The sequence below is a fragment of the Erythrolamprus reginae genome, chromosome 5, assembly GCF_031021105.1.
Source record: "Erythrolamprus reginae isolate rEryReg1 chromosome 5, rEryReg1.hap1, whole genome shotgun sequence".
Taxonomy (NCBI): Eukaryota; Metazoa; Chordata; class Lepidosauria; order Squamata; family Dipsadidae; genus Erythrolamprus; species Erythrolamprus reginae.
The window spans coordinates 63,380,027-63,407,820 of record NC_091954.1 but is presented as its reverse complement, the minus strand read 5'-3'; the positions used below and the strand labels follow the sequence as shown (position 1 = coordinate 63,407,820).

The window sequence follows — 27,794 nt, the reverse complement described above, 5'->3', positions numbered from 1 at the left end:
AGTCTAGAGCCAATTCTCCCAACAGCTTTAAGCTGATTAGCAGGAAGGTCAGAGGGACACCCCCACTGTAAACACCTAATTGGTCAGATTGTAAAAATATGTTCCAAGGTGCCAGAATAGAAGCTTTAGTTCCTAACACCATGGGAAATTTGTCTTTTCCCATGGTCTTAGGTGACACCTGTGAAACTGCAGGTTGAGAACCACTGTCGTAGAGGGACTTAAAAGTAGTGGTTGATTTAAGTTATAGTATTTCACATAACCTCTTGGCACATGTTAGAATAAATCCAACATAGATGCATACCTGTAAATGTATTAAGAGCACCCCTTCATTAAAACCTCAATCATTTGCTGTGGGTCTTGGAGAAGATATGACTTTTTAATCGTATCTGTGAATTTGTTAGGACTTTGTAGCATATAACATTTGAAACTTAGGCTACAGAAAAAGATCCCCCAAACATTAAAGATTATTATTTTTAATGTTTGTTGGATCTTTTTAACAGTCTAAAAGTTTCACGTGTTATATGATAGAAAGTTCTAATAAATTCCCAGAAATCACTAAACAGTTGTGAAATCCCCAAATCTTTTTCAAAGAAGGATAAAACATAAGCTTGAAACAGAGCAAAGCAAATATATTACATGTATTAACAGACTTTTCTTTGGTTTTCTGATTGCAACTTCTATATATTCCAGTTAATCCTGAATTCTCAGCATGAGGCTGTTGTACAGCACGTAGCTACAGAGCATGCAGTTGTTTCCTTATTCGGAACAGGTCATCTGATTGCAATCCCTGTGGCTTCTCACTTGAACGATACATACCGATTTGATTCTGAAAAACTGAAGATTGGACAGTTAGTGAAAGTGGTTCTGAAAAGCATAAAGATTGCTGATCATGGGATGGTACTTGCGTTGCAAAGTTCAGGGAAGAAGAAGAATATAATCAGATCACGTCATGAATCGGAGACGCTAGAGGATACGTCACTTGCAACCAAACAGTTACCAAGCTCAGGAGACATAGTCAGTGGCATTGTGAAGTCTGTCAAACCCACCCATGTCTTAGTGGGATTTAATGATAAGTTGATTGGCTCCATTCATGCATCTCAGATCCTGGATAATGTTACCATAGGCACTTTTCCAACATCATTACTAAAAGTTGGACAGAAGATTACTGCTCGGGTGATTGGGGGCAGAGGTGTTAAAAGTCACAAGTAAGACAACATTTCATATACTTCTTGTATTGTGATTAACAGTTATTTTCATTGTTGCTCAATAGGCTAGCAAGCACAGCATTTCTCATGCATTTGCTGTTTTGTTTTTAATTTTTACTCCTAGTTCCAGAAAATTTTCTTGTTGAATTTACTTATTAGATTACTTATCTCCCCCATTTTCCTTCAGGAATACACATCTGTCCATCTCCTAATTTTTCCCCAGAGCCATGTGACATACCCAGAGCCTTGTAGAAATACTAAAGTTATCTAGTCAGCTACTATGAGTTTGGATTTAAACCCAAATCTTTTCATGCTTAACCCAGTATTTACGTGCTATAATCTCTATTTCCATTTAAGTACCACTCATTTCAATCCAGAAGGGTCAGGAAGGCAGCATGGAATTATTCCCTGGTAAAAGAAATTACATACAATGATTCCCCCTCTCCCTTCCTCTCTGTATTAGAGTCAGATCTTATATATAATAACATTACTTGGTCCCTTTTGTTTAGAGAAAACTCCTTGGCTATTTATAAACTCATAGTCGGGGTGTCTTTTTAGGAGAAAGCAGAAATAAGGATTGAAAATTTGTCAATGTGATCACAATCAATTGCCATGGACAATACTTGTAAAGCTTCAGTCGGCTTTTTAAATTTAAATGTGCTTTTCTATAGTTATGCTTTATATATTGTAGAAATGTTTAAGAAGCATCTCTTTATTGTTTCAAATGTATCAACTAAGTTAAAAACTTTGAGATTTATCAAAGAAAGAAATCTGAAATGTTTGTATTGTAATAAATTTTTTGAGATCCAAGGTCCTATGAGCCAATTTGGTGTACTAGTTAAGGTACTAGGCTAGAAACTGGGAGAACATGAGTTCTAGTTCCTCCTCAGCTGGGTGATTTTGCACCAGTTACACTCTGTCAACCCTACTTAGGAAAGAGGCAGTGGCAAACTACTTGCAAAAATCCTGCCAAAAAACTGCAGGAACAGTCTTACAATGTACGTTATGTATGTTTCTGCAACCTGGAGAATAACTATCAATCTATTGGACAGATATTGGAGATAAACAAATTTTATATAATTGAAGGACAGTTTTCCTTCTGGAGAAAAATCAGTGTTTCAGATAGGCACAAGTATAGGAATTTCTTACATTGTTTATATTTTTCTTTTATGTCTTGCAATTGGTGTATTTTCCCTTTTACTTGAAATGAAAATGATAAATCTAATCTAACATTAACAGGTGAAAAGCTATTGGATGGTGTATTGCATTACATGAATGCATTTGCTGTTCTATTTTTCATTATTCCAAATGATGTTCATATGGACATATACTCTTAATTTACAGATATTTACCCATCACCCACGCCATCTTCACCCAAACATTCCTGGAGCTCAGTATCCGACCAAGGTAAGGAAATTTTTCAATACAGAGCTTAGGCATTAAGATGAAGCCTCAGAACATATTTAAAATATAATCCACGCTGTAAATTTTCCTTTCTAGCCATTATTCATAGATTACGGTTGTGTTATTCTAATCTGAACAAGTATTTCTAAATAATCCAGAATGTTAGGTGAGAATTAAATAAATTTGTAATACAGGTAGTCCTAGTTCATTTAGTGACCATTCAAAGTTGCATTGGCACTGAAAAAAGTGACTCACGACCATTTTTCAGACTTACAACCTTTGTACCGTCTCCACGATCATGTGATCAAACAGATGCTTGGCTATTGGTTCATACTTATGACTGTTGCTGTTTACCAAGGTCACGTGATCACCTTTTGCAACCTTTTGATAAGCAAAATCAGTGGAGTAGCCATGTTCACTTAAGAACCGTGTTACCAACTTATCAGCTGCAGTGATTCACTTAGCAACTGTGGCAAGAAAGTGAACAAAATGTGGCAAGGTATAACAAGCAGGAAGAGGGAGATTATGATCCCGCTTTATAGAGCGCTGGTGAGACCACATTTGGAATACTGTGTTCAGTTCTGGAGACCTCACCTACAAAAAGATATTGACAAAATTGAACGGGTCCAAAGACGGGCTACAAGAATGGTGGAAGGTCTTAAGCATAAAACGTATCAGGAAAGACTTAATGAACTCAATCTGCATAGTCTGGAGGACAGAAGGGAAAGGGGGGACATGATCGAAACATTTAAATATGTTAAAGGGTTAAATAAGGTTCAGGAGGGAAGTGTTTTTAATAGGAAAGTGAACACAAGAACAAGGGGACACAATCTGAAGTTAGTTGGGGGAAAGATCAAAAGCAACATGAGAAAATATTATTTTACTGAAAGAGTAGTAGATCCTTGGAACAAACTTCCAGCAAATGTGGTAGATAAATCCACAGTAACTGAATTTAAACATGCCTGGGATAAACATATATCCATCCTAAGATAAAATACAGAAAATAGTATAAGGACAGACTAGATGGACCATGAAGCCTTTTTCTGCTGTTAATCTCCTATGTTTCTATGTTTCTAAAATTCACTTAAGTATCTTAACAAAAATTTTGAGTTCTAAGTTGAGGACTACCTTCATGTGTCTTAGGATTTGGAGACACACGTGGCCTTGCAGCTGCTTGTTCCTAAATATGAACTAGAACAGTGATCGCGAAACTATGGCATGGGTGCCACAGGTGGCATGCAGAGCCATATCTGCTGGCACAAGAGCCATTGCCCTAGCTCAGCTCCACCTTGCATGTGTGTGCCAGCCAGCTAATTTATGACTCGCACAGAGGTTCTGGAAGCCAGCCTACGGGGGGATTGGGGAGTGTATTTTTACCCTCCCCTGGCTCCATGGAAGCGTTTGGAGCCTGGGGAGAGTGAAACACGAGCCTACTGGTCCCACTGGAAGTTGGGAAACAGGCCATTTCTAGCCTCGAGAGGGCCTCTAGGGGCTGGGGGAAGCTGTTTTCGCCCTCCCGAGGCGTTGAATTATGGGTGTGGGCACTCGCGCATGCAGGCACGCTCTTTCTGCACCCAAGGAAAAAAAGGTTCGCCATCACTGAACCAGAAGATACTTGGCAGAAAAGGGAAAAATCAGAATGCCAAAGTAGAATGCCTGGGCATAATAATTCTTTTCCTTTTTCTCACAATCAGTGACCTGAAAGAGAGAAAAAAAGCAGCCTTGAATGCTGAAGATGACAGTCCAGAAGAACCACTGAAACCTGGGCAGACAGTGACCTGCTATGTTAAGAATGTGAGATTTAGAATTTTTCAACATCTGTATACTGGAGATTTTTTCTTTTCCTTTTTGCCTTTTTAACTTTTGAGTAAAATACAATGAGAATTGTACGGTTAATTTTTTTAAAAATGAATCTTTTCTTCCAAAATTATTACTTTGAAGAATTAGGAGTTATGAGTTTTACCTTTTACTTTGTTTTATGTGCTTATGTGTATGAGATTAAGTGCAGACAATGCTGACATTCTCAAAAGGGTTTTAGAACCTGTTGTTGGAAGTGACATTGAAGAATGATCTGTCTTTTTCCAATGAAATATTGAAGTGTGCATTGTATATTTTCTCAGTACAATGAGTTTAAGAAACGCCTGGAGGTGGAGATCACTCCCACCATCCGAGGGAGAGTTGTGCAGCTGCTGCTTTCTTCGAATCCCAAGGTAAGGGATTGCTGAGAAATAACAAGTTCAATATCCTTAAGCACATTTTAAGAGGCTACTATGAAAATTTAACAATTGGTGAGAGACAATGTCTTTAAAATATTTTACATCAACCTTACATCTTGGTATTCTATGTCCAGATTATAATTCTGTTCCTATTTCTATGCTATTAAAAGTTCTAGAGGTTAGCAATGTTAATCTGATAAAATCTAATCAGATTCCATAAAATCCCCACAATATGCATAACACAAATGGTGGTTTTGGTACTATCATTTAATGAAATCACCACTAGAGGCATAGAGTTGCTCCATCAACCTTCTTGAATGAGCATTTAGTATAGTGAGTCTTTTGCCAAGGAAGTATATGAAATAATTTATATTTAGAATAGAATAGAATTTTTATTGGCCAAGTGTGATTGGACACACAAGGAATTTGTCTTGGTGCATATGCTCTCAGCGTACATAAAATAAAATATAAATCCCTTTCCCATTAGCAGGGCAAACCACAAGCAGCATGTGTTAGTTTAGTCCTATGGATGACTCTTTGGTGACTGTTTGCGCTTTTTTTGACACCGCCCCTCTCCACTGACTCAATTCACACATACTTAGACTTATATACCATTTCATAATGCTTTACAACCCCCCCCCCTCCAAGTGGTTTACAGAGACAATATATTATCCCCAACAATCTGGATCCTCATTTTACCAGCCTCAGAAGGATGGAAAGCTGAGTCAACCTTGAGCCAATGAGAATCAAACTGCTGGAGTGAGCAGTAAGTTAGCCTGCAGTACTGCATTCTAACCATTGGGTCATCACAGGGTTTTTTTTTATGTTTCTACTCTAGTTGTGCCATCTTCTATGAATTCTGCATTCTTACATGGCCTATAGTCTTCCTATAAAGGGCTTGTTCCATTCTTTGAGAATTAAGGACCCAAAGTAGAGACATGAAGCTTTTGTTTGGTTATTCATATGAAAAACTTTGCCATAGCTTGAAGCCTATGCTTAGGTTTAACTTCAGTATTGTGTCTCATGATAGCTCTTGTAATAGCACAAAATGTTTTTCAGGAATTAACCATATATCTAAAATTACCTGTTTGTTGTATAATTACATGCTTATCGCTTGAAAACTGGGCATTTTTTTGTAAGTATTGTGAGTACTCTTTGATAGTCATGTCTCTATATATTTTCCTACAGGATATAAAAAATGCCAGGAAATGCTTCAAAAAAGGACAGGCGTTGATGGCAACAGTGACAGATTGTGATACTTCTGGAACCAAACTCGCTCTGTCTCTAACAGGTATACTTAAATAGTGATCAGTGCATTAAAATCAGATAAATAGTTCCAAATTACAATAACTAGGTATGGTGTCTGGAGCCAGGAAAAAGCTGCCGAGTTCATTTACAGTGTTCCCTTGATTTTCGTGGGTTCGAACTTCACGGATAGCCTATACCACGGTTTTAAAAATATATTAATTAAAAAATACTTCACAGGTTTTTTTCTATACCATGGTTTTTCCTGCCCGATGACGTCATACGTCGTCGCCAAACTAATAATTTTGCAAATAAATAACAAAAAATAATAATTATTGTTAATAAATAATTATGTTTATAAATATCAGGATCACTAAGTGTCTTATTCAATGGTGAGTACCAGTAATAATGGTGAGTAAAGGGTTGTTAAGGGAATGGGAAATGGTAATTTAGCGGTTTAAAGTGTTACGGGATGGCTTGGGATACTGTCCATAGCCAAAAATGGTGTACAGTGGTCCCCCGATTATTGGGAGGGTTCTGTTCCAGGACCCCTCGCAATGATCGGTTTTTCGCGAAGTAGCGGTGCGGAAGTAAAAACACCATCTGCGCATGCGCAGATGGTGTTTTTACTTCCGCCGCAGCAGCGAGGAGCCGAAGATTGGGGTTTCCCCGCCGCCCACGCAAACTCCTCGCTGCTGCCGCGCCCGCCGCTTGTCTTGTCTGCCCGCCGCTTGTCCGCCGCCTGCCTGCCCGCGCGCCTGCCGCTCGCCCGCCCTTTGCCCGCCCACGCCGTTCGCTCACGCCGCTTCCCAGCTGAGTCCTGAAGCCAGAAGGCAAAGGCGAACTTCCGCGTTTGGCTTCGGGACTCAGCTGGGAAGCGGCGCTGGGGTTTCCCCACCGCCCACGCAAACTCCTCGCTGCCGCTCGCCCGCCCTTCGCCCGCCCACGCCGTTCGCTCGCGCCGCTTCCCAGCTGAGTCCTGAAGCGAACTTCCGCGTTTGGCTTCAGGACTCAGCTGGGAAGCGGCGCTGGGGTTTCCCTGCCGCCCACGCAAACTCCTCGCTGATGCCCGCCGCTCGCCCTCCCGCCAGCAAGAGGGGGAAGACCCAGGGAAGCCGCCCAGCAGCTGATCTGCCCGGCGCCATCTACGCATGCATGGCCATAGAAAAAAGGGCGCGCATGCGCAGATGGTGTTTTTACTTCCGGGTTGAAAAATCGCCATATAGCCGTTTCCCAATGATCGGGATCGCAATACCCGGGGGATCACTGTATTTACTTCCGCATCTCTACTTCATGGAAATTCGACTCGCAGGCGGTCTCGGAACGCATCTCCCGCAAAAATCGAGGGAACACTGTACTGGGAATAAGTGCTACAGAATGTATAGGATTATATTGTATATTTTCTTTCTGTTACCAATAGTTTGATAAAGTCTTTTTGCATGATATGGTAGACCTTCTAGCACTCATAATTGGGAGTGATGAAACCTTTAGTATTTAAGAGTTGATCTAAACTAAGGCATGCTTGAAAATGAAGACTAGCAACCCACAAGCTCAAATATCTTAAAGGTATAAGAAAATGTACTCTGATTACCTGAGTAACAGTTATCTTTAGTGTCTGATCTGGATTTCCTCCAGGCAATCATTCACTGGAGAAAGGAACAATTGCACTGGGCGCTGTGAAACGAGTGATTCCCCATGTTGGTGTACATATTATCCTTCCATTTGGGAAGATTGGCAAAGCCAGTCTTTTCCACCTAAATGATTCATACACAGAACAACCGTTTAAAGACTTCGGTGTTGGAAAAATTGTCAGGTAAGAGCCTTCTGCGAAAGCTTTAAATAACTGAAGGCAATGCTCTTTAACAATGATCTTGTTTTCTGATTATTCCTTATTTTTAGCATGGACATTTTATATTGCATTTTGGCTTCTGAAATACATCAGTGCAATAGACCAATGCCAAACAGCTTAAAATTAACCAGTTCACCTTGAGATGTTTTGTGTGCTGGTTGCTTAGAGCAGTCTTCTCCAACCTGATGCCTTTCAATCTGTTATGAGTTTAATAGATGCAACCAGCGATGTCTTTGAAGCCTGGGGATTATGCTTCCAAAATATACTGCTCAAAAAAATAAAAATAACACAATATAACTCCAAGTAAATCAAACTTCTGTGAAATCAAACTTTCCATTTAGGAAGCAACACTGATTGACAATAAATTCCACATGTTATCAGCACATTCAACTTTGTACAGAACAAAGTATTCAATGGGGATATTTCATTCATTCAGATCTAGGATGCGTTCTTTGAGTGTTCCCTTTATTTTTTTGAGCAGTGTATATGGAATATAAGGATGCCAGGTTGTTACAAACCTACATTTTGAATTCTCTTTTTCAGATCATTGATTTTCTTAAGCTACTTTGAAAACAATATCTTTTGTTTGACATGCCATTATATCAAGGTAGATCCTTTGCTCAGGAATAATTTTAGAAAATAATTCTTTTATTTTAAACACCTTGTGCTCCACTGGAAAAAACCCCCATCAAGGTGGATGACTATAAAAGAGAAGGGTGAAAGCATCAATTCACAAATTATTAGAACGACAATAAAAATAGTAACATCAATTTCATCTGATTTTAAATATATATTTTTAAAAACCCAATTTTGAAAAGTTCAGTAAAAGAATAAGAAGATAAATCTCTCCTGGAAACAATTTCCAAAACTTAGATACATTCTTAAGAAAATTCCGCTTCACAGTCCCAACCATCTGGATTTCTAGGGATCCTTGGTGGTGCAGTGGTTAGAGTATAGTACTTCAAGCTGCTTCTGCTAATTACCGGCTGCCAGCAGTTTGGCAGATCGAATCTCAGTAGGCTCACTGTTGACTCATCCTTCCATCCTTCCAAGGTTGGTAAAATGAGGAGCCAGATTGTTGGGAGCAATATGATTACTCTCTGTAAACCGCTTAGAGAGAGCTGTAAAGCACTGTGAAGCGGTATAGTCTTTTGGGATTGGGTGGCATAGAAGTTGATTAAATACATATAAGTCTAAATTCGAATGCTATACTAAGAAATATAAGAGAGGTTCTCTGATGATTATTGCAATAGGCAAAACAGCTTGAATTAGAAAATGTGATATCAACCACCCCAAATCTAAACCCTTCCAAGTTTTGATATCATCCTTGAATTTCCTGAAAAGAAACAAATCCATACTAGAGCTTGAGTTTTAGTAAAGGCATTGCATGATCCTTCAGACAACATTTGATAATTTTGTCACTTTATTCTGAACCATGTCTTCCCAATGTCAATATTCAATAACTACAGTGTTTTGGGATGCTCCAACATGATACATCTAAGGCATGTATAGTGTAAGCAACCTTTTCTTTTAGTAGACATAATCACATCTGAAGTTACTTCCCCCCTCTCTTCTATATAGATGTTATATTCTTTCCATTGAAGACAATGCTGTGAAAGTATCCCTCCGACCATCCAGGTAAGGAAATACTGCCTCATCTACCATCAGAAGTAAACCTGCTCTTAGTCCTAGTGCAATTCAATTCAATTCAATGTATTAGATTTGTATGCCGCCCCTCTCCAAAGACTCGGGGCGGCTCAATTCAATTATATTATTAATGTGTATTTAGAGAAGAGTATGGGATATGTTGTTCCAATTTATTTTGCCTGCAGGAAGAAGGCACTTTACTCATTTTCCTGTTCATTTTAGGATAAATCCTAAAGCCCATCATAAAGTTGAAGATCCTGAAATTGCTTCCCTTGATGACATTCAGAACGATCAACTCATCAGAGGCTATGTCAAATGCATTACAGCATCAGGCATTTCCTTGGGGTGAGTTTTGTTTGCGATCATAAAAGTAAATAGAGATATTGTTTCACTTCTGTGTATGCCTCCTGTGTATGTATGTGTCTGTTTGAATCTTATCAATATAATTAATATGCAGATATATTCCTTAAATTAGGCAAATATTTACCATCTCTTTTTGGAGAAAATTATTTGTGCAACTAGAGAAATATAGATTTACATCCTTTGAATAGATAGCAACCCCCATACAAGTGTGGCTTCTGTATTCTGGTTATGGCCATGGTCTTGTAATTTTTTTAGCCATATAGAAACATAGAAACATAGAAGATTGACGGCAGAAAAAGTCCTCATGATCCATCTAGTCTGCCCTTATACTATTTTCTGTATTTTATCTTACAATGGATATATGTTTATCCCAGGCATGTTTAAATTCAGTTACTGTGGATTTATCAACCACGTCTGCTGGAAATTTGTTCCAAGGATCTACTACTCTTTCAGTAAAATAATATTTTCTCATGTTGCTTTTGATTTCCCCCCCAACTAACTTCAGATTGTGTCCCCTTGTTCTTGTGTTCACTTTCCTATTAAAAACACTTCCCTCCTGAACCTTATTTAACCCTTTAACATATTTAAATGTTTCGATCATGTCCCCTCTTTTCCTTCTGTCCTCCAGACTATACAGATTGAGTTCATTAAATCTTTCCTGATACGTTTTATGCTTAAGACCTTCCACCATTCTTGTAGCCCGTCTTTGGACCCGTTCAATTTTGTCAATATCTTTTTGTAGGTGAGGTCTCCAGAACTGAACACAGTATTCCAAATGTGGTCTCACCAGCGCTCTATATAGTGGGATCACAATCTCCCTCTTCCTGCTTGTTATACCTCTAGCTATGCAGCCAAGCATCCTAGGCACCATTTCAAAGTGTGTGTTTTACCTTTTGAAGTGCACTTGAAGAAGTTACGGTCTTCTTTCTTGACAGGTTGTCTGATTCAGTTGTGGGTCACATTTCCTTTCAATATGTCACCCCATTCTTTGTGCCAGATCAGTCGCTCTGTATGAAGTACATCCATACAGATCAGCTTCTCACTGCCAAAGTTCTCAGGTAAGTAGGATGTTTCCCCCAAATCCCAGTTCCTTTGAGATGGCAAAATGAATGGGAGGCCTTGCGGGCAGTAAAATGTATGATTAAGAGAGGGTGTGTCACTATGGTGAATTGTGTATGGATTTTACTTGATGTTAATCATTTTATTAAGTGATCATATTACTATCATATTACTGAAATGGTGTGAAGCTGAACAGATGAAAAACATAAAGCATTTTGTACATTTAAGAGGATCAGTGATGGCGAATATATGGCATGGGTGCCGCAGGTGGCACGCAGAACCACATCTGCTAATACGTGAGCCCTAGCCTAGTTCCAACGTGCATGTATGTGCCAGCCAGCTGATTTTTGGCTCAGGCAGAGGCTCTGGGAGCGTGTTTTGGCTTCCAGAGAATCTCCGGAGAGGATGGGGGAGGATGTTTTTTCCCTCCGCCAGCTCCAGGGAAGCCTTTGGAGCCTAGGGAGGGCAAAACATGTGCCTATTGGCCCCACCAGAAGTTGGGAAACAGGCCGTTTCCGGCCTCCAGGGAGCCCCGGGGGATGGAAGAAGCTGTTTTCACCCTCCCCTGGCATTGAATTATGGGTGTGGGCACTCACGCATGCGTGATAGCACATGCTCATGCTTTTTTGGCACCCAAAAGAAAAAAGGTTCGCCATCACTGCTATAGACTAATTCTGCCGGTTCTTCTTTCTCCTATAATTCCCTATGTTCTAATCATTGTGCAGCATAAACAGACGAGAGAACCTTGTGCAGCTCTCTCTCCTTCCTGAAGACACAGGGAAGCCAAGCATTATTCCATGTGATGAAAAGCCCTGTAGTGAAATGGACACACCCTCCCAGAAATCAAGAAATCAAAGGAAGCGCTCTGGAAGCGAGAAGGTACCTATCTATTTTGGGCTTGATTAGGAAATATTTTTAAAACCATTGTTTTAACACTTTCTTTTCTTTCAATGGCAGGAAGAAATGCCAGCAAAAAAGAGAGCTTATTGTACTGAGGACGGTGATAGTGGTGTTGAGGTTTATTACCGGGAGGAAGAGGAGAAGGAAAAGAAGCAAAAGAAGTCTAAGGTAAAAGGCTGCAAGAAAGGGATAGGTCAGTGATGGCCAACTTTTTTCTGGTTGCATGCCAAAAGTGTGTGTGTTGTCATGCGATAGTGCACATGCATGCCAGCACCCACTGTCAGATTTTGTAGATAAATCACAGCCCGCGTGAGCTGCAATAAATCAAATCTGGAGGCGACGGATTAAGTTACAGAAACGGCTTCTCTGAATGTCTCTGGGGCTGGCAATACACAGCGTGACACCCACAATGCAATTCGTGCATGAGCACACACACACCATGCTCCCCGTCAGCGCCTCCTCTTTCTGGCTGTGAGGGTCAAGGAGGCACGCCGGAAACCAAAAGAGATAAAGGAGCACAGCTGCCAGCCAGGCTGGGGCTTCCCTGTCTCCCTGCCCAAGAGGTCTCCTGCTGCGACTCCAAGCCTTTGGCGGGAGGGAAAGAAGCCCCAGCACGCAGTTCCTGCTGACCCCACTCCTTACGCCTGGCAGCGGTATTTCTCACACTGCCATTTCCCTGGTGGCTGCAGGAATAGCAGGCTGGGGTTTCCCTCCCTCCCCGCTGGTGGCTTCTCCTCCTGGTGGCGAATGGGCTTGCTGGAACCCAGTAGAGGGGAAGGAGCAGACTGGCAACCATCCTGGGGCTTCCCTGTCTCCCCACCCAAGAGGGCTTCCTATGCACCCCCAAGCCTTTGATGAGGAGGGGGGGAACCTCAGACCGTTCCTGCCCCCCTCACCTGGCAGTGATGGTTTTCATACTGTGGTTTCCCTGTTGGGCCGTTTTTCATCGTCCCCAGTTCTAGGAGGCTTCCCTGAATCCTGGGGATGGTAAAGAACAGCCCAACCGGAAGTTCATTTTAACATCCGGTTAACCTGTTCTTTGCCATCCCCAGGGTTTAGGAGGCTTTCCTGAAGCCTGGGGAGAGCGAAAATGGCTGAAAAGAAGGCTAAAAATCAGCTAGAAACATAGAAACATAGAAGACTGACGGCAGAAAAAGACCCCATGGTCCATCTAGTCTGCCCTTTTACTATTTCCTGTATTTTATCTTACAATGGATATATGTTTATCCCAGGCGTGTTTAAATTCGGTTACTGTGGATTTACCAACCACGTCTGCTGGAAGTTTGTTCCAAGGATCTACTACTCTTTCAGTAAAATAATACTTTCTCATGTTGCCTTTGATCTTTCCCCCAACTAACTTCAGATTGTGTCCCCTTGTTCTTGTGTTCACTTTCCTGTTAAAAACACTTCCCTCCTGAACCCTATTTAACCCTTTAACATATTTAAATGTTTCGATCATGTCCCCCCTTTTCCTTCTGTCTTCCAGACTATACAGATTGAGTTCATTAAGTCTTTCCTGATACGTTTTATACTTCAGACCTTCCACCATTCTTGTAGCCCGTCTTTGGACCCAGCACATGCACACTGGAGCTGACATAGGGCAGTGCTTTGTCTGCTTCAGATATGGCTCCACATGTCACCTGTGGCACATGTCCTTAGGTTCACTGTCACTAGGATAGGTCTTTCAGCATGGTGGAAACCATATTTTTGTACTGAGTGGGATGGTTGATGTGAGTATATATTTCTGCTTGTTTATTAGCAGGGAAAAGAAGTTCCACGACTGAATGTTTCAACCAGCTTTATGTGGGAGGAGGGCTTGAATGTGCTGGATGGATCTACATTGATTCCAAAGGAGCAGAGCTCAGACAGCGAGGAAGAAAATGATGCTGGATCCACGGTACAATATCTCTGTATTGTTTGTTCTTAGGATTAATTTTATGCAATGCCAGTTAGTATGTAGTTGTCCTTCAATTAACCTTTCTGCAAAAAAGTCCATCTAGCTAAAAGTGTGTGTCTGTGAGAGAGGTGGGGGGGGGGGGTGTAGAATGTAACTGAAAAGAGGATTGTTTTATAGGCATAACTATTTTTTTATGTCAGGGTTTTGTCTTGTTTTTACTTTTTTAAAGTGCTGCAGCAATTTTCACAACACTTAAAAAACCCATAAATGATAAAAGGGGACCATTGTGGCACTACTGGTGTTAAAAATAACTTAGAAAGGGACAGAATGTCATCCTTCTGTAACAAAAATAGTAAACTTCTGATTCAGTAGTCTAATTGTCGCATGTTGTTTTTACCACTGTTGTTAGCTGCCCCGAGTCTACGGAGAGGGGCGGCATACAAATCCAATGAAATGAAATTGAGCCTGCAAAGTTACCCTAATGTCCCTAGAAGAGTATCTGGTTCATGGATGCACCCCACTTTGTTTTGTAGTATGTTATCTTGCAGCACTACAGGTTTTCCAGCGGTCAAGGCCTTTCTCTTTCTCCCTTTTCTTTCTTTAAGGCCCAGAAACCAACAAAAAAGAAACAGGAGCTGGAGAAGCAAAAGGCAGAGAAAGAACTCTCCAAGCTGGAAGCTGCCCTGATGGATCCCAAGCGACAGCCGCAGACAGCAGATGACTTTGACCGCTTGGTCCTCAGCAGTCCTGACAGCTCCATCCTTTGGTTGCAATTCATGGCTTTTCATCTCCAAGCTACAGAGATCGAAAAGGCTAGAGCTGTTGCAGAAAGAGCACTAAAAACTATCTCCTTTAGGTGACCTTTCTTTTTAAAATAAACATATTGCTACTAATTATACATATACATTTTTATTTTTATTTTATCCCTTTACTTTTACCATGTTTTAATCCTCTTTTCATTTTCTTTTTTGGCTGCCTGCCCCACATTTCTTTTAGCTTCCTCATTTCTATCCTTAACTCTTTTTTTTGCTAAAATCTCTCTTTCTCTCCTCTCTTTTTCCTTTTTTGTTGCCTAGTATTGTTTTCCTTTCTCTTTCTTTCCCCTTCTAGCTTTCCGTTCCTTGTTTATCTTTCCCTTAGCAAAGATTTTTCCCTTCTGTTTAACTTCCTTATTCTTCCACTTTGAATTTTTCCCCCTCTGTATTTCCCTCTTTTTTCCCCTCTGTATTTCAATAATCCCTTTGTTGTACTTTCTTTCTTGTTGCTTGTTTCCTCTGTTTTTTTTCAATCTTCCAAAGTTCTCCATATTTTCCTCATTTTTCTGAACAGCATTTATTATTTTTCCCATTATTTTATACAATGATTTGAAGTATTTCTTTCATTCCCACATGCTGTTTGCAGCAACTAAGTATGTTTTCCACATCTTTATTTCCAGATGATGTCATTTTAACATTTTAATCCACATTATAACCAACAAAGGGGAAAAGTTCCAAGAGTTACACCCTCTCTTTTTCCCCAAAATGGTGCTCAGGCTTCATTTCTCTTCATTGTTCTTGCTCAGTTTCTTCATTTTAAGTTTATAAATCCAATACATGTAATAGTCAATTTATATTAAGGCGGAGACAACTTCTGAGTCAAATTTTACAGTTTTCCCCTCTTTGAAATAGTATAATGTGCCACTGTCACCTCTTTTACTTTTTCTTTTTTTAATTTTCAAGGGAAAAAAAATATTTTTCTCCTGATTTTTTAGCATGCTTAACACACCACTATTCTTCAACTTCCTTATTCTTACACTTTGAATTTTTTAGGATATTTAAAAAGCAAGACAGTCTTTTACATTCAAGATTGCAAATAATCACTTTTCTTCCTGCACAATAGAAACATAGAAGACTGACGGCAGAAAAAGACCTCATGGTCCATCTAGTCTGCCCTTATACTATTTCCTGTATTTTATCTTAGGATGGATATATGTTTATCCCAGGCATGTTTAAATTCAGTTACTGTGGATTTACCAACCAGGTCTGCTGGAAGTTTGTTCCAAGGATCTACTACTCTTTCAGTCTTGTTGATCCTGGCTCTGCCATGTTTGCTGCCTCAGTTCAGCACTGTCGGCTAGAGACTTGCCAGTTTGGGGAAGAGAGTTGCGGCTTCCCTATACCCTCCTGGCTGTCCCCCTTCACCCCCTCTACAGGAGGGGGGGGGGGTTGGGTCCAAATTTGGACCTTCAGGTGGGAAGAGTTTAGAGCTGGCCATGGAGGTTGTGGTCCCAGCTTCCGATTGTGCTGAAGGAGGAACCGGAAGTCCCAAATTTGTTTTTTGTTGATCTTCAGTTTCCTTGGTAACAGCTCATATCCATACTATATTTTGCTTGGTGGATCTTAAAATAACATGCTTGCAACATAAAGAGAACACGCAACATTTCTCTCTTACCTTTCTCCAAATACACAAGTATTCAGTATAAACTAGCCACAAACAAATTAAGAGGAATAGCAGGAAGAGGTTTGATCTTTGTACTGAATGTGGCCTTCTTTCTTCTCCAGAGAGGAACAGGAAAAGCTGAACGTGTGGGTCGCTTTGCTGAACCTGGAGAACATGTATGGCACAGAGGAAGGACTGATGAAAGTTTTTGAAAGAGCAGTTCAGTACAACGAGCCTCTGAAGGTCTTTCAGCAGCTGGCAGACATCTACAGCGCATCTGAGAAATATAAGGTGATGCCAATTATAACAGCATGATAAAGAGAATGATCACTTTTATTCATCTGTGTGTATATGGCAGGAATAATATTGGTTTGATTTCAAGAAAGAATCTACCTAGTCTTCTCTAGCTTGTCCTAGACATCCCTTAGCATTTTGGACTTGTGGATGTTTTCTCTGTTTGGAGCAGCAGATGTCTTATCTCTGTGTGGCTCTTTTCAATGTCAGATTATTGCTCTTGTCCGGATTGTTGAATGCAAAATGCCCTCTTAAAACCTATGAAATCTATATTCTAAAATTGCAGAATTGGCAGTTGACGATGAAGAAACAGGACATATAGTTGTATATTTAGCTTCTGTTAAGTGAAGCACCTTATTGAATAAGGTACATAGGCTTAATGTATATATTTTTTATTTTTCTAGAATTTAGAATATCTGGTCAGATTGTAGAATAGCAGTTAGCATTCTCAGCCTTTGTTGAATCATTAAAGCCTGCGGAACATTATTATAGCATAGAACTTTTAAGGCTGAAATAAAACAGAAGGCAGCTGTTTCCAAGCCATGTCTATTTAGCTTAATCCCCATATAAATATCTAAATCTCCTAGCACAGAAGTAGCTATTACCCATTTATATAATTATTAGAAGATAGGCTAGGAAAACCAGGGGACTTGGTAGTATATTTGTGAGACCAAGAGCTGGATTACCCTTTGTAATTTTGAAGCAATGTAAATAAAAATGTTTTGCATATTTAGGATGATTCTTTATTCTTTCTCTTGATCTGTTCAGGAAGCTGATGACCTATATAATACAATGCTGAAACGCTTCCGTCAAGAAAAGTCTGTGTGGGTAAAGTACACCACTTTTCTTCTGAAACGTGGTTCAGTGGAGGCAGCTCACAGACTTATGCCACGGGCACTGAAGTGCTTGCCAGACAAAGAGCGTAAGAGTTCTTTGGTTTCCTCTTTTTTGGTACTGTCTATATCTTCCTCATTGGACTTCCATTTAGAACATGAGAAGAGCCATGCTGAATCAGGCCAAAGCCCATCGAGTCCAGCATTCTGTGTTACACAGTGGCCCACCAATTGTCCATGGGGATCTTGAGCAGAAAGAGAAGGCAAGACCCTCCCTTTCCCTTGACCCCCAACATGTGGTACTCAAGGGAATCCTGCCTGCCTCAACCAACATAGAGGCAGCACTTGGACATCCGTTTCAATAACCATCTATATGCTTGGCATCCATGAATCTGTCTAATCCTGCCTTGAAGCTATCAAGGCTGACAGCTGTCACGACATCTTCTGGATGTGAATTCCATAAGCCAATGACCCTCTGGGTGAAGACATATTTACCTTGATTTGTCCTCACTTTCTTACCTATGAGCTTTAAGGAGTGCCCCCTTGTCCTAGTATTGTGTGATAGAGAAAATAATTTTTCTCTATCCACCGTTTCTATCCCATGCATGATTTTATACACTTTGATCAAGTCACCCCTTAAACGCCGTCTTTCAAGGCTGAAGAGACCAAGGCGTTGCAACCTGGTTTCATAAGGGAGGTGCTCCATTTCCTGAGATTGGAGTAGATTAATATCTTGCTATCTGTATTGTAACCATTCTTATCTTTGTCTCTTTCAGTCATTTTCTTCTGTTTCTATTTCCTCACCTTCATTTCTTAATAAATATATTCTTTTTTCTTTCATGCCAATAGATAAACTAATTCAACATCACAATGAACAGTGTATATTTTACAAAACATTAGATCAGTGATGGCAAACCTATGGCATAGGTGCCACAGGTGGCACACGGAGCCATATCTGCTGGCACACGAGTCATTGCCCTAGCTCAGCTCCAGTGTGCATGTATGTGATGGCCAGCTGATTTTTGACTCATACAGGGGCTCTGGGAGGGCGTTTTTGGTCTCCAGAGAGCCTCCGGGGGGATGCGGGAAGCCTTTGGAGCCTGGGGAGGGTGAAACACGAACCTACTGGGCCCATCAGAAACAGGTGGGAAACAGGCCATTTCTGGCCTCCAGTGGACAAGGGGAGCTGTTTTCGCCCTCCCCAAACATTATGAGTGTGGGTACTCGTGCATGCGCGATAGCACATGCCCACGCTCTTTCGGCACCTTAGGGAAAAAAGGTTCACCATCACTGCATTAGACCTTTCCATCTTGTTTGCTAATCTGCTCTGAAAATTCTTTTACTGAGGATTATTATTATTATTATTATTTATTAGATTTGTATGCCGCCCCTCTCTGTAGACTCAGGGCGGCTCACAGCAATAACAAAGACAATGTAAGAACAAATCTAATAATTTAAAAAACACTAAAAAAACCCATTATTAAAAGCAAGCATACACACAAACATACCATGTATAAACTGTATAGGCCCGGGGGAGATGTCTCCGTTCCCCCATGCCTGACGGCAGAGATGGGTCTTAAGAACTTTACGAAAGGCAAGGAGGGTGGGGGCAGTTCTGATCTCCGGGGGGGAGCTGGTTCCAGAGGGTCGGGGCCGCCACAGAGAAGGTTCTTCTCCTGGGTCCTGCCAAACAACATTGTTTAGTCGACGGGACCCGGAGAAGGCCAACTCTGGGGGACCTAACCGGTCGCTGGAATTCATGCGGCAGAAGGCGGTCCCGGAGATATTCTGGTCCGATGCCAAGAAGGGCTTTATAGGTCATAACCAACACTTTGAATTGTGATCGGAAATTGATCGGCAGCCAATGCAGACTGCGGAGTGTTGGTGTAACATGGATATAGCTAGCCATATATTTCTAAATAATAGTTACACCTTCAAACTTCAGGCAGAATTAATGACTTCTGGAAATAATCATTTAAATCATCTTTGATTCTTTTTTTGGTCGCAGATGTGGATGTGATTTCAAAGCTGGCACAGTTAGAGTTCCAGTTTGGTGATGCAGAGCACGGCAAGGCCTTGTTTGAAAACATGCTGAGTACATACCCTAAACGAACAGACATCTGGTCAGTGTACATAGACATAACGATAAAACATGGAAGCCAAAAAGAAGTCCGGTGAGTACTAACATGTGTAGGAAGGTTAGGATATTTAATTTCCAGCAAAGATGCAAATGTAAGCTTTGGAATATGTATTAGCTTAAAACTAAAGCAAGCAGAGTGACTTGATTTTGGCAAGGAAATATTAACACTTAACAATGAGAAAACTAAAGAATTTGCATTAGAAATATATCTCCTATGTATAGGAGAAAGGAAGCTAATAAATGTTAGCCATTTTAAATAGAAAAGATACATAAAATATCAGATTAAAACTGTTTTCTGAACATTATTTTGGGTTTTTCACAGGGATATTTTTGAAAGAGTGATTCACCTAAATTTAACAGCAAAGAAAATGAAGTTTTTCTTTAAACGCTATCTGGAGTATGAAAAGAAGTATGGCACAGTGGAAACCATCCAGGCTGTGAAGGCAGCAGCATTGGAGTATGTGGAATCCAAGAACAGCCTTGCTGAGAGCTAACCTTTGCAGTAGACAGACTTTGGGGTCTTGCTTTTAAACCCAGTATGTTGAGAAGGGAAGTGGACGAAAGACCCTCCTCCTTTTTTGCTTTTCCCAATGAGCTCAGTAACAGATTGGAATAGGCAGGACCAGAGACTAACAGTGTAAGTGATGTAAATGTTTTACACCTGTTATATCCCCTCCCGAATTCAAATAAAATAATTATATTTATAGCCTTATTTGTCTTTGATTCTTTTTAAAATATACAATTCATAATTGGGAGAAAGCAACCAGCTACCTGGTTACAGTAGTAAGTAAATACAGTAGTTCTTCCCTCCCTAAACTATTTTGTATTCCATCCAAGTATAGGCTTAGAAGATAATAACAGCACTGATTTCTAAGCATCGTATAAATTATATTCAAGGCTTAAAGACTAAATTAAAAGGCTGTTGTGTACAGCAGCAAGGTTTTGCAATTCTATTTACTTAGCCTCGTCATCATAGCTTAAATATAAAAATTATTTATTAATTTAATTTAATTTAACTTCTATTCCACCCAATCCCGAAGGACCCAGGGCAGTTTACAACAGCGTAAAATTACAATTAACAACAATGATAAAAAGAAGTCAAGGAAAAAAACCCTAATTTCTAAAATCATCATTAAAACTAAGATAATTTAATGGCATGCATACTAATCAGTTTTATTTTATATGCTGTTCTACATCTGCTATTTACAGAATTCTGAATGTCTTACAAATATGCTAAAAATATTGGTGTTAAATATACAGTTTCTAAACAATTAGCAGTTTCCATACATTTTTCCATTTGTTATTTTACAATCCAATGTTCCAGATTCATTGCCCTACAGAAGACTATAGTCATTGCCTAAAATTGGCAATGTCATGGCATTTACATAGTAATAGTGCAAATGTCAGTCACTGACAAGAAAATAGCCATAATTTGTCATTTTGCACTTAATTCCAATAAGTGACTGTTGTACACCTTGGAAGAAAATGGCAGGGCATGTATATTTTGCCATATGATATTTGAATAGATTCTTATTCATTTATTTTATAACCTGATTTTTCTTTAGGAATTGAAAGCTGTGTACATAGTATGGCCTTCTTCCATTTTTGCCTACATCAACAACTCTATAAAAGTTGATTGAATTTAGAGTTACTAGCTCAAAAGTATCCACTGCATTGATATGCCCAGTTCTAACCCAATATTTGACTATTATACCACCATTAGTTCTGTCTTGCCATCCAATTCTGTAGTGTTTCATATTTTAGTCACTGATAATCCCACATACATCCCACAATACGTTAAAAGGCCAAAGTGAATGTTAATAACTATTATGATATCTATGTTAAGATTAAGACAACAAATCAACCTTTTAGTGTTTAAAAATTTTCCTTCATTAACAAATCGATCAAATGTATACAGAAAAGAAAGATCTGAAAAACCAAGAGAAATTAGAGCAGATTTAACAAGTAAAATATTTTGCCAATTTAGTGTGGCTTTTGTCTTTAGCAGCCACGTTTACAACTGAGACACAAAAGAATTAGGAGAATTTCTCTTTCACCTGAAAAGAACATAATGTTTATTTGTAGGAAATATTTCAGACTGATTTAAAAGATACCCGTTAGTCCTCAACTTACGACTATAATCAAGCCCAGAATTATGGTAGTACGGTGATTTGTGCTGAATTTTACAACCTTTTTGTGCCAGTTGTTGAGCAAATGCCACAGTAACTAAGCAAATGTAGCTGTTAAGCAAGTGTGTAAGTCATTAAGCAAACCCATTTTAGCCCATGTGCATTTATTTTGCTGGAAACCAGAAATAAATACTAGTTTCTGGCCAAAAAAAAAAAAACCCCACAAAAAAAATTGGTAGCATGACCGCAGGATACTACAAACAATTGTAAATGTGGGCTAGTTGCCGAATATCCAAAATGAGACCAAATATCCAAAATGAAAAAAAAAAAAGTAAATGTGGGCTGGTTTCCAAATATCCAAAATGAGACCTGGGACCACAGGGAGAGTCCAGCCATCAAAATTTCAAACCCAAATCATAAGTAACACTGAGGAATTCCTTTGTAACTTTGGTTAGTTGCTAAGCAATCGGTCATAAATCAAGGACCAAATGTACATGTTTATCGGTTAGCATATTTTCAGAAATTATACATTGATGAATAATTTCTTGTTCAATTGGATAGATCTCTCCCCTGCTTCCAATATTATTTAGTACCAGACTGTTAAACTTTAATCATCTATTCTTATATATACTGCTCAAAAAAATAAAGGGAACACTCAAATAACGCATCCTAGATCTGAATGAATGAAATATTCTCATTGAATACTTTGTTCTGTACGAAGTTGAATGTGCACAACACCATGTGAAATTGATGGTCAATCAGTGTTGCTTCCCAAGTGGACAGTTTGATTTCACAGAAGTTTGATTTACTTGGAGTTATATTGTGTTGTTTAAATGTTCCCTTTATTTTTTTTTGAGCAGTGTATAGAAGAATATATCCCACTGAGCTTCATAGGCCTTATTTCTGATGAGACAGCACCAATAGATTTGTATCACATGTGACATAGTTCATTTGATATCGATGATATTGATATTTTTTGAGAGTTTAATCGAAGTATAAAACCAATTCTTGGGTGCTTTCCAGCATAGCTGTCTTAAGTGCTCAAAATGATTTTCACTAAGCTTGTAGGAAAAGCTGCTGAGTAGATGCAGGTAGTCCTTGATTATAAAACAGGATATGTTTGCTTGTTGGAATGCTACCTTAGATAAATGCAGGTGATCCTCCATGTACAACCACAATTTAGCAATTTATGTTGCTAAGTGAAACTTTTGCTATTGGAGTTTTGCCCTGTTTTGCATCCTTTCTTGCCACAATTATTAAGTGAGCAATATGGTTGTTAGGTGAATCTGACTTTCTCATTGATTCGCAGAATGTTGCAAAAAGTGATGACCCTGGGACACTGCAACCGTCATATATACATGCCAATTGCCAAGCATCTGAATTTTGATCATGTGACCATAGGGAAACTGCGACAGTAATAAATGTGAAAAACGGTCATAAATCAGTGCCGTTGTACATTTGACTGGTCACTAAATGAATGGTTGTAAATTGAGGGCTACCTATATTAGGTAGCTAGGAAGGCTGTTTCCTGGCTATCAGGATTAGAGGAGTTTCCCATTACATTTTTGGCCCACTTATGCAGGCGGCTATAGAGAGGGTAGCCATTATTCTCTCGATAGATGTAGACTCCAGTGATGGCATCCCATTGTATCCGGGGCTGAACATTTTGAACATTATATGCTTGGACTAGTTCCTGGTCCTCTTTATCTAAATGTACAAATCCAAAGAAGTTTTTGACGCTGTTGGCAGCCACAATCTTGGAATGTACCTCAGCAGTCTGATGGAACAGCCTAGCTTCATTAGAGCGGTATTGGTTCCAGTAGGCTTCTTGGCGGTAGCTGAGGGGTGAGCAGCAATGCTTCAGGCACTTGGTGATGAACACAACAACTGCCACCCCACCAATGAGCATCCATCCAAAGAGCTGAAGGGAAAGAAAATATAGATAAGGACACAGCTTGGATTGGTTTGATTTTTAACGAGTTTGATTGTTTAAAAAGCCTACCGGTACCTTTATTTTATTTTATTTGAAGTAAAAAATTAGACTCCAAAGTATAATTGAAACTCTAATCAAGTTCAGTTACATTTGTAAGTGGATAATGGTGAAAACAATAATTATAGTCGATCTTCATTTTTTCCACATTGAAACTGGTTAATAACTGTAAGCTTTGCATTTAAATGGTAGTTGAAGATTTTTATGGATTAAATATCTGAAAATAATCAGTTTTGTTTACGTGGACTTCCACGCAACCAATGGATTTCACTGTTTCATGAGCACTCTCGTACTTGTTCTGGAGGCTACTAAGATTTAGGAGATATTCTTACAAACCATTAAAAACATTTGGTAAAATAAAAATGTTCAGATGGATAAACATATTTGTCTTGCAATGAAGAATAGGGTTTACCAAACTATCCTGTTTAAGCAGGCTTTTGCAAGGAACATGCTATGGAAGATTTTTATTGTTATTCTTTGGTTTTTGCTGTGGGCTGGGCCAACATTCAGTTTTTGTTATTTTTTGCATTTTGATGACTTGTTTGTAGCATGCCATGTTGTTAATCTGAATTAGTGAGCATTGGAGTTCATGTATGGATTTTGCTTTATGATTATAGTAATTATACGTCGACTGCTTCAAAACTTATCAAATTGGGTATTCAACATGTTTTGAAGCAGAAATCTTGTCCCACTCTTCGCCTTCCACCCAGTAGTTGACATGCAAGGACTCTGTTTTAGTACTGAATGTGTCTTCCAGATAAATTACTGACAAAGACTGAGGTACTACTGTATATTATACAGTGTTCCCTCGTTTATTGCGGGCATTACATTCCAGGACCACCCGCGATAAATGAAAATCCGCGAAGTAGGAACAATAAAACGACATTCTGTTCAGGGGGTCGTCCGCTTCCTCCAAAAGTCCCAGGTGAGCGGGACTTTGGCTCCTATCGTTCCAAGTCCCAAGGTAGGGGACCATGGGAGTTGGAATCTGGCCCGCCTTGCTTCCCTTCATCCCGTCCAGAGCAGAAAAGCCGTCGAGGCAGAGGACGGTGAACCTTCCGCTTCCCCCTCGGCTCTGCCACATCTGCTGACCCTTGGGCAGCCCTAGAATCCCGGCCGCCAAGACTCCCCCCCCCCACTCACCTGCAGTGGAACCCCACCGCTGGCTCTGGCAGACACTGTGGGCTCTTGACCACACATGCATATGATCTTAAAAACCCGTGATGCACTGAGTCTGCGAAAGGTGAACCACGAAGTGGCGAGGGAACACTACATTATATATATGTGTGTAAATAAATTAATATGGTATTTTCCCCAAAATACAACCTACCCTGAAAACAAGCCCTAGCCAAATTTTCCTTCCTCTAGGCCATTGCAAGTTATGTATGGTATGTTTGTGTGTATGTTTGGTTTTTATAATAAGGGTTTTTAGTTGTTTTATTAAATTGGATTGTTACATGTTGTTTTTTATCATTGTTGTTAGCTGCCCCGAGTCTGCGGAGAGGGTCGGCATACAAATAAAATAAATAAAATAAAATAAAATAAAATAAAATAAAATAATAAATAAAATAAAATAAAATAAATAAAATAAAATAAAATAAAATAAAATAAAATAATAAAATAAAATAAAATAATAAAATAAAATAAAATAAAATAATAAATAAAATAAAATAAAATAAAATAATAAAATAAAATAATAAAATAAAATAATAAAATAATAAAATAATAAAATAAAATAAAATAAATAAACAAACAAATAAAACTGGATCTTATTTTCGGGGAAACATATCAATAAATAAATTACCTGTGACTCATATCTTAATCGTCTTGTAACTTCATCCTTAAAATGTGTCATGTTGGCTGGCTCATCTTCACAAGGAAACCTGGCCAGGATTTCTGGTCCATAGCCAGGTGGAAAACGATCCAGGGTAGTGGGATCCTGGAATTCACTCAAGGCACAGATATAGGCTTCTCCACGAAGTAGTGAGATCACTGACCATGTGATAGGAGCCACCGCAGCCCTTCCCATGACAGATCCAAAGATCAAGAAATTAGCTGCTGCAGAAAAGTTCTTGGTTCCTCGCTTGTGACATTCAGCCACTAAGTTCCAAGTGTGGTTGTTCCAGATCACACCGATCACGAACAAGGCCAGAGCAGGCACTCCTATGGCAGCCAGACCGTAGATGTAATTCCGAGTTGGGGAACATGGACAGTGGAATGCAACCACCGAGAACACTTCTTGGCTTCCGACAGTACCCAGAGCCACCAAGCCATTGAAAATCATCACATCTTTACTTTTGAAGAAGAGTGAAAGAAAGCGGAAATTTTCAGCAATAAGAGCAGCCATTGTATTTGGGTTCAATTGCAGCGCTTAGTACTTTGATGCAGAAGAGATGTCTATAGACATTCCTGGTCTTCTCACCTCTTCATTTACTGTAAAAACAGAAACATCACTAACAATTGTGGATTTAAAAATGTGTGCTTATCAAAAATCACTAGACATTCATATATATTTCAACTTGGTATATTTTAATAAGTAAAGTATGTTTGGTTTTTATATATTAAGGGGTTTTAAATTTGCTTTTAGTATTGGATTTTATTGTACATTGTTTATGATTGTTGTTAGCCGCCCCGAGTTTTCGGAGAGGGGCGGCATATAAATCCAATAAAACTTGAAACTTGAAACTTAAACTAAACAGCCTATGACCTTGTATTATAACATTATGCATCCAGTTTACAATTCCTGCAGGTAATATCTTTCAGCAAAGCTTTTCTCAAGTGTTAATTCTACTAAAAACAGGTAAAATTTTAGGAAATAAATCTGTAAATATTACTTATATAAGAATTTATGCAACTTCAATGTACAATGTGCACTCTGTTTTAAATGGTTATACCTTTTATTACATATACCCCCACTAAAAGTATTTCATTTCATTTTCATTTTTCATTTTATTGGATTTGTATGCCGCCCCTCTCCGTAGACTCGGGGCGGCTAACAACAGTGGTAAAAACAACATGCGACAATCCAATACTAAAGCAGCTAAAAACTCTTATTTTAAAACCAATCATACATACAAACGTACCATACATAAATTGTAGAAGCCTAAGGGGAAAGAATATCTCAGTTCCCCCATGCCTGACGACAGAGGTGGGTTTTAAGAAGCTTACGAAAGGCAAGAAGGGTGGGGGCTATTCTAATCTCTGGGGGGAGTTGGTTCCAGAGGGCCGGGGCCGCCACAGAGAAGGCTCTTCCCCTGGGTCCCGCCAAACGATATTGTTTAGTTGACGGGACCCGGAGAAGGCCCACTCTGTGGGACCTAATTGGTCACTGGGATTTGTGCGGCAGAAGGCGGTCCCTGAGATTTATTCTTTATTCATATACTGAGAATGTATAACAACAACAATAGATGCAACTTTCATCTGTTCTTTCATCCGCTCCTGCTATCTCTCAGCTGGCTGCTTGTCTACCTTCATTTTCCTTCTTATAAAATAACAGTCAAGTGTGCCTTACCTTTTTCATGAATTTACTGCTATTTATTTAATGACTCTGGAATTATCTGAAGTTTTCAATGCCGAAATACCGTTTTTGTGGGTTGAAGAAGCAGTGCTTTTAATCTTGGATTCAGACTGTTCTGTTCTGCTTCATGATGTTGAGACTTTTATATTTTCATGACCCTACAACTATGATATTATCAGCATTAATTGTCAACTTGAATTCACTGTATTAGTGTGAATAATCTGGGCTGAGTTTATAACTTTTGATGAATTACAGGAAATAAATAGTTACTACCTGACTAATTTGAATCAAGGGGAGTAACAAGGACAACTTAAATTTATCACCTTTGGTGACATAGTTCAGTGGCTAATGTCTACAGTCACTGTTCATCTTTTTTGTAATATGTATAAGGTATCACTAAATGTCCTTTATTGACAGCATGAGTAATGAGATATCTTTATGGCAGAACAAAAGTCAAGGAAAGGAATCATAGCTAATGCCTTCTATGTATAACACAAAATTTATTCCTTGCATTTCAGATCTTAAAATTGCAAACTGGTGAAAAGTAAGCTGCTTAATTATATCTTAGCTCAGGGAAAATATGGGGTTATGGACGGAGATATTTCCTTACCCAAACCAAGAAACAGGATGACCATGGGTAGGGGAAAAAAATAGTGATAACAAGAGCATTGTCCAATTTTCTGGCAGC

General features: G+C 39.3%; 2 protein-coding genes across 3 annotated transcripts in view; one reads left to right on the top strand and one right to left on the bottom strand.

Moving 5' to 3' along the window:
- PDCD11 (programmed cell death 11) overlaps positions 1–20,182 on the top strand; it is a 44,175-nt gene extending 23,993 nt beyond the window's left edge. Inside the window, exons 20-36 of one of the 2 annotated variants that reach the window (XM_070752813.1) lie at positions 691–1,205; positions 2,550–2,612; positions 4,304–4,403; positions 4,730–4,819; positions 6,014–6,116; positions 7,706–7,883; positions 9,501–9,557; positions 9,789–9,911; positions 10,865–10,987; positions 11,714–11,867; positions 11,946–12,056; positions 13,648–13,785; positions 14,391–14,641; positions 16,326–16,494; positions 17,266–17,419; positions 19,339–19,504; positions 19,793–20,182. In XM_070752813.1, the coding sequence (XP_070608914.1) occupies positions 691–1,205; positions 2,550–2,612; positions 4,304–4,403; positions 4,730–4,819; positions 6,014–6,116; positions 7,706–7,883; positions 9,501–9,557; positions 9,789–9,911; positions 10,865–10,987; positions 11,714–11,867; positions 11,946–12,056; positions 13,648–13,785; positions 14,391–14,641; positions 16,326–16,494; positions 17,266–17,419; positions 19,339–19,504; positions 19,793–19,964 (2,667 nt within the window). In that variant the 3' untranslated portion in view covers positions 19,965–20,182. The remainder of the gene's footprint in view (positions 1–690; positions 1,206–2,549; positions 2,613–4,303; positions 4,404–4,729; positions 4,820–6,013; positions 6,117–7,705; positions 7,884–9,500; positions 9,558–9,788; positions 9,912–10,864; positions 10,988–11,713; positions 11,868–11,945; positions 12,057–13,647; positions 13,786–14,390; positions 14,642–16,325; positions 16,495–17,265; positions 17,420–19,338; positions 19,505–19,792) is intronic. The other variant, XM_070752815.1, reaches the window with a different exon arrangement.
- A 2,821-nt stretch (positions 20,183–23,003) lies between these two features.
- CALHM2 (calcium homeostasis modulator family member 2) lies at positions 23,004–25,951 on the bottom strand. The gene is made up of 2 exons (XM_070754013.1): positions 25,394–25,951; positions 23,004–23,520 (listed from the first exon to the last, which is right to left on the bottom strand). Exons 1-2 carry the CDS (start codon positions 25,934–25,936, stop codon positions 23,104–23,106), a joined length of 960 nt encoding a protein of 319 aa, XP_070610114.1. The 5' UTR covers positions 25,937–25,951; the 3' UTR covers positions 23,004–23,103.
- Between the last annotated feature and the right edge of the window lie 1,843 nt (positions 25,952–27,794).

Excerpts from the sequence above, each read along its gene's own strand:
- CALHM2 (XM_070754013.1), bottom strand. The coding sequence starts at position 25,936 with ATGGCTGCTCTTATTGCTGAAAATTTCCGCTTTCTTTCACTCTTCTTC. Across the intron at positions 23,521-25,393 it reads GATTAAGATATGAGTCACAG|CTCTTTGGATGGATGCTCAT; the intron begins GTAATTTATTTA and ends CTTTCCCTTCAG.